At 38.8% G+C, this 8,317-nt stretch overlaps 1 protein-coding gene across 1 annotated transcript; it reads right to left on the bottom strand.

The window, feature by feature from the left end:
• Positions 1-369: 369 nt before the first annotated feature.
• LOC116408204 lies at positions 370-7,271 on the bottom strand. The gene is made up of 5 exons (XM_031894901.1): positions 6,951-7,271; positions 5,390-5,689; positions 4,208-4,321; positions 1,654-1,697; positions 370-779 (listed from the first exon to the last, which is right to left on the bottom strand). The coding sequence occupies exons 1-5, from the start codon at positions 7,261-7,263 to the stop codon at positions 720-722; spliced, it is 831 nt and encodes a 276-aa protein (XP_031750761.1). The 5' UTR covers positions 7,264-7,271; the 3' UTR covers positions 370-719.
• Positions 7,272-8,317: the final 1,046 nt, after the last annotated feature.

Genomic DNA, 8,317 nt, shown 5'->3' with positions numbered 1-8,317 from the left:
AGCCAAAAGTAAACATACAGACGATCATATAATTTGTAGCCATTTGAAAAATTATGAAACAAAACTTGGCAGGTATAGGTAGGCGTTAACTTCTTTCGAGAACCAGATGAGGATATTTCGATGTTTTAAACTTAAAGGTGCACGTTTAGCGCAAGTTTTAACGCTACGAAAAAATCTCAACTTTTTGCGCAAGTTTTAACGCTACGAAAAATCGCCAGATTTTGCGCAACTTTCGGAATGGCTACGAAAAACTCGCGTTTTTTCGCACAAATCGTATTAGTAACGAAAAAGTCGCGACATTTTTTCCGAAAAAAACCCGCAAAATACCGATCATTACGAAAAAAACGCAATCGGACGCATTCGGCCCGTTCGTGGGTTAGTAAATGTGCCCCTAAGGCTCCTGCCTTCAGCTTTGGAAAACCAAAGAGATGCATTGGCCTTTCCGCCGGCAATTGCCTTTGGTGCAGATGGAAAGGCGCTTCAGACCGATTAGTCACCCACGGTGCGACTAAATTGCTCAGTAAATCAGAAGTATATTGGCAGTGCTTATAAATATTGGAAAGGATATATAATTAATGTCCCATAGGCCTCATATATTCTATATGTGGAAAAAACATGTTATTTCCCCTCCATAATTTGCCATGTTCTCTGACAGAGATCCGGTTATGAAAATACAAATATTTGCTCCAGTCCAAAAACCAAAGTTTCCAGAAATGTCTTCATTCAGTTCTATGTGGATTCAGTGAGCCCCTGTTCAGCTCAGCATAAACAATTCCATCCTAAATTATAAACCAAACAAGGTTAATATTAAAATTTAGCAGTCTCTGGCCTTTATTTATATAGTACTGACATACTGTGTCCTTGTATACAGGCCACATATACAGTAGCCAGAAGATATACGGTACATGTAATACACAAGAGCCATAAACATTCTGTAAATTAGATCCTTATGAAAGTACTTAGTGATGTCATCAGTTATAATCGGTGCTTAGTGATGTAATTTCCGTCATGTGACTCATTGATACGTGTGTATTGTAGTAAAAAATTTACCCCCTGTAGTAAAATATAACAATATTAGAAGTCACCTTAGAGTTTCATGACCTGTATAAAAGCACTTGGCCGTTGGTGCCTATACTATCCTTATATTTTACTATTGGGGGTACATTATTCACTAATAATGAATGTACATATACTAAAAAGCTCTGTTCCCTTGATGAAATCCTCGGATATTTTTGGTCTAAGGGGTCATTTATGAAGTGCAGTGTGCAAGTCCCCATGCAGTGTTCCACCCATAATTCCAGTGTAATGGTGGCCAATCAGAGTTGATTCCACTGCAAATGCACCTGTCAAAATGGACGCAATTGGTTTGACACAAATCAGTTGCTTCTAACAATTTCAGAGTGGGGTTTGTGTCACTTTCAGATCATATATTCCAAACTGCATTTGCACCTTATTCTCTGGGCGTAATTCTGGTGCACCCATTGCTGCACCCAGCCGTAGGAACCCTGGGGCCACCATTAAGTCTAATGTGCTGGCAGTCGTGGGGATCCCAAGGCTCAATAGGAATAGTTGTGCATTGCCTCGATAAATTAAATCAATTTGCCATTCATTTATAAATGACCCCTGTGAGCACTTGTTTAATTCTGATTGTACCTGAGTGTCGCTTACAGACGTCTCTCGCTCAGTTTTCTTTTGACCTGAAACAGAACAAAATCATGAATTGACTGTATATTGTCACTTTCATTCAACATTTTGTATTTTATTACTGATCTGTCCTATTGGCACAGGCTTCACTCATCCTGAATTTAAGGTCCGTATCGCCTAACACCTGGAGAAAATGAGACCTCAAACTCAATTGACTGGTTCATATAATGACTAAAACATTCAATTTAGGTGGAACAATAAGGATCCACTTGATCACATTGACATTGCAGAAACTAGGGGGATCATTCACCTTAAGCGCCCAACTCACTTGAGTGCCCAATATCTATATTTTCCTTTTCTGATCACCCACCTCCCACTCTACCAAACAGAAGAAGAGTGTGTAGGAAGCAGAATAATTTAATATTTTTTAAAATCTCCACAGCTAAAGAGATAGTATGAATAAAGGCTACAATATTCCGCACTACCTGAATAAACAAATGATTGAGCCAATATGTAAGGGAGCGAATGATAAAACTCAACCTTAAATAATAGATCTAAAGTTATGCTCACAAACATAAGCTTAACATAGGATTCAAACAAAGAGCAGCTCTACTAGTTCACTGTGATTGGCTGACAGCCACTCATCCCCAAGCTTTTCACTGGCCCATGGAAATAATTCTCCTCCTATCGCTGGGGGTGTCACTGTTTATCTAAAGAGAAGACTCCACATAATGCCTTCCAGAAACTGTTACAGAATCCAACACTAACCTCTGGGTTAAACAGAAGAGGTTTAGGACAGTACTAGGGCAACTGGACTTACTGAGTAATCATTGAAGACATTTCACTACTCATTCAAGCACTTCTCCAGTTCAACTGACTGGTATGGGAAGCCCTTGGCATATATAGTTTTCCACTACTCTACCATTGTGATTGGATTAGTGGAAGAGTACATATACTGAGGACTTCCCATACCAGTCAGTTGAACTGGAGAAGCTGCTCGGATGAGTAGTGAAACGTCTTCAATGATTACTCAGCAAGGCCAGTTGCTTTAGATTTATTTATACTAGATATACCATGACCTGAATGAATGGAAATCTCCATAGACATGTGCAGTGGGAGCTTTCACCCTGCTAAACCAACATCATCATCAAGGGACAAGGCTTTTTTTTTTTTTGCACCCTGCTCTTAACCAGGTCATAGCCCTCCTCAGCTTGGGTAAGTAAGGGATAACCAAGGCCTGCAATTTGGGTTGGGCCTAAGTAACTGGATAAATTCCCATTGAGTTCTTGTCAGATTTGTTGTCCCCTTATCGTAATAAACACAGTTTAGCTATACTGTAATGCAGACCAGTCTCAAAGGGTTCATATTGAACTTTTAAATTAACTTTTAATATGACGTAGAGAGTGATTCTAACTTTTGCAGTTGGTCTTCATTTTTTATTATTTGTAAGTTTTGAATGATTTAGCAGCTTTATAGTTTGGCATTTCAGCAGCTATCTGGTTTCTAGGGTCCAAATTAACCTAGCAACTGGGTACTGATTTGATTGAGAGACTGGAATATAAGTAGGAAAGCACTGGAATAGAAAGATAAGTAATATGAAATGACACTAACAATACAATTGTAGCCCCATTTGAAAGCTGGAAAGAGTCAGAAGAAGGAGGCAAATAGTTCAGAAACTATTTCAGTTCAGTTCAGAAAAAGTGAAGACCATTTGAAAACTTGCTAAGAACTGGCCATTAAATGTTAACTTGAAGGTGAACGGCCCCTTTAAAAGCATATCATTTAATAAATATTCTGTATAAAGTATGGACAGCGGATCCTTCATACACTAATATGTGTTAAAGTATGAGAAGGCAAAAAAGATTTAAGGGAATTCTTTTGCAGTTTTACCCACCCATTATATACAAGAAGAGGGATTTGTGAGCTATTGCTTACTCATTACCAGGAAATATGTAGTATATGGTCACATAACTTGAGGCTATAGCCAAACAGGGAACTGCTTCTATTTAACTGCATGTAGTACAAGGGAATAACTACTGTATGCTGGTATAGGTGTATGACTTTCCTGCACAACTGTGCTTAGTACAAAGGAACGCCTGTACTGGTAGAGCTTATAGCAGGGGTCCCCAACCTTTCTTACTCGTGAGCCACAGTCGAATGTAAAAAGACTTGGAGAGCAACACAAGCACCATAAAAGTTCATGGAGGAGCCAAATAAGGGCTGTGATTGGCTATTAGGGGCCTCTATGCACCCTATCAGCTTTCAGGGGCTTTATTTGGTAGGAAATCTTGTTTTTATTCAACCAAAACTTGCCCCCAAGTCAGGAATTCAAAAATAACTCCCTGGTTTGGGGGCACTGAGAGCAACATCCAAGGGGTTGGGGAGCAACATGTTGCCCTGAGCCACTGGTTGGGGATCACTGGGTTATAGTAACTCACTAGGAATTCCACATGGGAGGCTACTTTTGGAAATGTTTCTTTTTTTTATAAAGATTTATGAAACAATGGGAAAGCCAGAGACCGCAGCAGCTTAGGTGAGGCTATATAAGCAGCCTCCTTGTTACCTGGTTGTTTAAAAATCCACAAGAGATGGCCGGAAAGTATTGTAAGTAACAAGAGAATGCCAATCAACACTGGAATTAGAGATGCGGCACATCTGTGGCCAAATGTTGTGCTTTCTATGTTTAAAACAAGAGAAAAGGGAAAAAATATATCAAATACCAATATTATACAAGCAGGATATCATCCCATCATGTTATATCTATCTATCATCTATCTATCTACTGTATCTATCTATATATCATCTATCTTTCTTTCATCTATCTATCTATCTATCTATCTATCTATCGCATCTGTCTATATCTACTGTATCTATCTATAATCTATGTATCTATCTATCTATCTATCTATCTATCTATCTATCTATCTATCATCTATCTATCTATCTGTCATCCATCTATCTATCTATCTATCTATCTATCATCTATCTATCTATCTATCTCATCTGTCTATCTACTGTATCTATCTATAATCTATGTATCTATCATCTATCATCTATCTATCTATCTATCATCTATCTTTCTATCTATCTATCTATCTATCTATCTATCTATCTATCTATCTATCTATCTATCACATCTGTCTATCTACTGTATCTATCTATCTATCTATCTATCTATCTATCTATCTATCTATCTATCGCATCTGTCTATCTACTGTATCTATCTATAATCTATGTATCTATCTATCTATCTATCTATCTATCTCATCTGTCTATCTACTGTATCTATCTATAATCTATGTATCTATCATCTATCTATCTATCTATCTATCTATCTATCATCTATCTTTCTTTCATCTATCTATCTATCTATCGCATCTGTCTATCTACTGTATCTATCTATAATCTATGTATCTATCTATCTATCTATCTATCTATCTATCTATCTATCTATCTATCATCTGTCTATCTATCTATCTATCTATCTCATCTGTCTATCTACTGTATCTATCTATAATCTATGTATCTATGTATCTATCTATCTATCTATCTATCATCTATCTATCTATCTATCTATCTATCTATCTATCATCTATCTATCTATCTATCATCTATCTATCATCTATCTATCATCTATCTCATCTGTCTATCTACTGTATCTATATATGATCTATGTATCTATCATCTATCTATCTATCTATCTATCTATCTTTCTATCCATAGTTAAATATATTGCACAACATACCTTTGCTGACAATATTAAGGTGAGCACTGATAACAGAGGAATTAAAGTGAACCTCACAAGTCAGTTTCCCATTGTCCCATTGTGTTCTGTCAACTGTGATGGGATTAATAAAGTTCCAAGTCCCTGCAGGATGTTCCATAGCAATCACTTTGCCCTCATGATGGTTCCCAGAAATGTTCCAAATCAAACGGACTATTTGGTGCAATGTACGAACCACGCAGGTCAGATGGATGGGTTGGGAATCCAGAGGGACTTTGTATGGAGCCAGGAGATGGACAGTGGTATTTGATGTAGAATTATCTAAAATCATAAAAAGATGTCACAAAGAACTGAACAAATCCCAGACTCTGAGTATCACTCATGTTTTATAAGGGATAATGTACCCCCTACTGTAAATGATAAGGATATTAGCAGTCACTGAGGGGTTCTGTGCCCATATAAAGGCATAAGGCTGCAGGCTGAGTTATACAGGGAACACTGAGTATCACTCGTGTATTATAAGGGATAATGTACCCCCTACTGTAAATGGTAAGGATATTAGCAGTCACTGAGGGGTTATGTGCCCATATAAAGGCACAAGGCTGCAGGCTGAGTTATACAGGGAACTCTGAGTATCACTCATGTATTATAAGGGATAATGTACCCCCTACTGTAAATGATAAGGATATTAGCAGTCACTGAGGGGTTCTGTGCCCATTTAAAGGCACAAGGCTGCAGGCTGAGTTATACAGGGAACTCTGAGTATCACTCATGTATTATAAGGGATAATGTACCCCCTACTGTAAATGATAAGGATATTAGCAGTCACTGAGGGGTTCTGTGCCCATATAAAGGCACAAGGCTGCAGGCTGAGTTATACAGGGAACTCTGAGTATCACTCATGTATTATAAGGGATAATGTACCCCCTACTGTAAATGATAAGGATATTAGCAGTCACTGAGGGGTTCTGTGCCCATATACAGACACAAGGCTGCAGGCTGAGTTATACAGGGAACTCTGAGTATCACTCATGTATTATAAGGGATAATGTACCCCCTACTGTAAATGATAAGGATATTAGCAGTCACTGAGGGGTTCTGTGCCCATTTAAAGGCACAAGGCTGCAGGCTGAGTTATACAGGGAACTCTGAGTATCACTCATGTATTATAAGGGATAATGTACCCCCTACTGTAAATGATAAGGATATTAGCAGTCACTGAGGGGTTCTGTGCCCATATACAGACACAAGGCTGCAGGCTGAGTTATACAGGGAACTCTGAGTATCACTCATGTATTATAAGGAATATTGTACCTACTACTGTGGCTGCCAAATCTCCATTTGTGACTCCCTATAGGAATGGTACAGTACATTTAACTGTGTGAGCAGGGGGAAATAGCAATCTTGCTCTAAGCGTCCCATTATATATTATCAAAGGATAAACCATGTTTTAACCCTTTGATAAAGTTAAAGAAAACACAAATTTGATCTAAAATGTTCCATTGCCTTTATTAGATTAACAATGATTCGGTCTCTTTAAAAACACTGACACATATTGCGGACGTAGAGGCATTAAACTCACCTCCCACAATGACACGGGTCCCCTTTCCAGCCATGGATTCGTATGAAGCACAGTAATATATTCCTGAGTCATTTATTTGCCCATTAAATATCGTTAGTGTCGTTCTGTTTGCATCAGAGCCGCATAGGTATTTATGTGTATTATTGTTGCCTGCGCACGTTACAACTGTCTTTGGAGCTTCTCCCAATGCAAAAGTCTTTCTGTACCAGATAATCCTGGTGATGCTATTAAATTCACTGTCAAATGAACAAGAGATCCGGGCAGTGCCATTCACTTTAGCAAATACAACCTCTTCAACTGGATAGAGAGCCATCTGTACAGCCACAGCTGGGAAACAAAATGAGTAGGATGAGTCTGTGTATTATGTATACATATGTGCTATGAACAATAAAGCATGGTGGTTGGTACAGGCTGAATTGGATAAGCTTGCCATAAAAGTGTCTCTGTTAATATAAAAATAAAATGTTGACGGGCCATATCTCCACAAAGAATATTGGGATTTCTATGCAGTAGCAGTTTATGGATTTTGTGGGGTTTTTTTGCCTTTATAGGTTCACTCTCCACTCATACATACATTGCTCTTAGTGTGGGGGGACAGGGAGACAACCTCATTTATCCTTCCTGGGCCCACATTTCACGGTAAATGACTGAGAAAGCAAGAAAGGGTTGTCCCCATAAGTCATTTTTATTGGTCCTTTCTGTACCAGTTGGAGTGTCCCACAAGATCTTGGTACCTTTCAGCTATACATGGAGGGGTGAAATGGGGGAGTATGGGGTACAGCTAAAGGGGATCCATAGGACATGAGCAGTGTCGGACTAAGAACCCAGGGGCCCATCAGAAAACCTTAGACCATGGGCCCACTCTCCAAAATATTTTTCCTCCTTTCCTCACTCAACATCTTTATTCTCCTATTATTTTTAATTACGTGCTAGAACTATCCTTCCATCTATTTTACCTCTTTGTTCCACCGGGACATTTCCAGGTATCCAGGTGGGCCAGTCTGACACTTGACATGAGTCTCAACCATTTTGATAGGAAGATTGGGGACTCCCCATTGCCTCCCTGCTGTCTGGGGCAATAACTATGTGCTTTGGTGCAATGCTCTCTGCTGTGTGAGCTGGTCTCCTTGCATGGAACAGAATAACTAAGTGTTGCTCATCTGAGCAGTAGGGTTACAGTGACACTTGTGTATGTGTATTAGGGAACCTATGTGCATAGATCTGATCTCTATCTATTGGGTTAAAAAAAAAAAATAGCTTAATGCTTTACCATAACCCAACTAAAATCTCATTAGTCCCATCTCAAGTGAAGAATAACCATTCCCCATTCCCTACCATCAGCCTTTATCCCTTGTACCTTTCAATAA

The sequence above is a fragment of the Xenopus tropicalis genome, unplaced genomic scaffold (genome assembly GCF_000004195.4).
Source record: "Xenopus tropicalis strain Nigerian unplaced genomic scaffold, UCB_Xtro_10.0 Sca18, whole genome shotgun sequence".
Lineage (NCBI taxonomy): Eukaryota > Metazoa > Chordata > Amphibia > Anura > Pipidae > Xenopus > Xenopus tropicalis.
The sequence above is the reverse complement of the archived record's forward strand: the minus strand, read 5'-3'. Positions and strand labels throughout refer to the sequence as shown.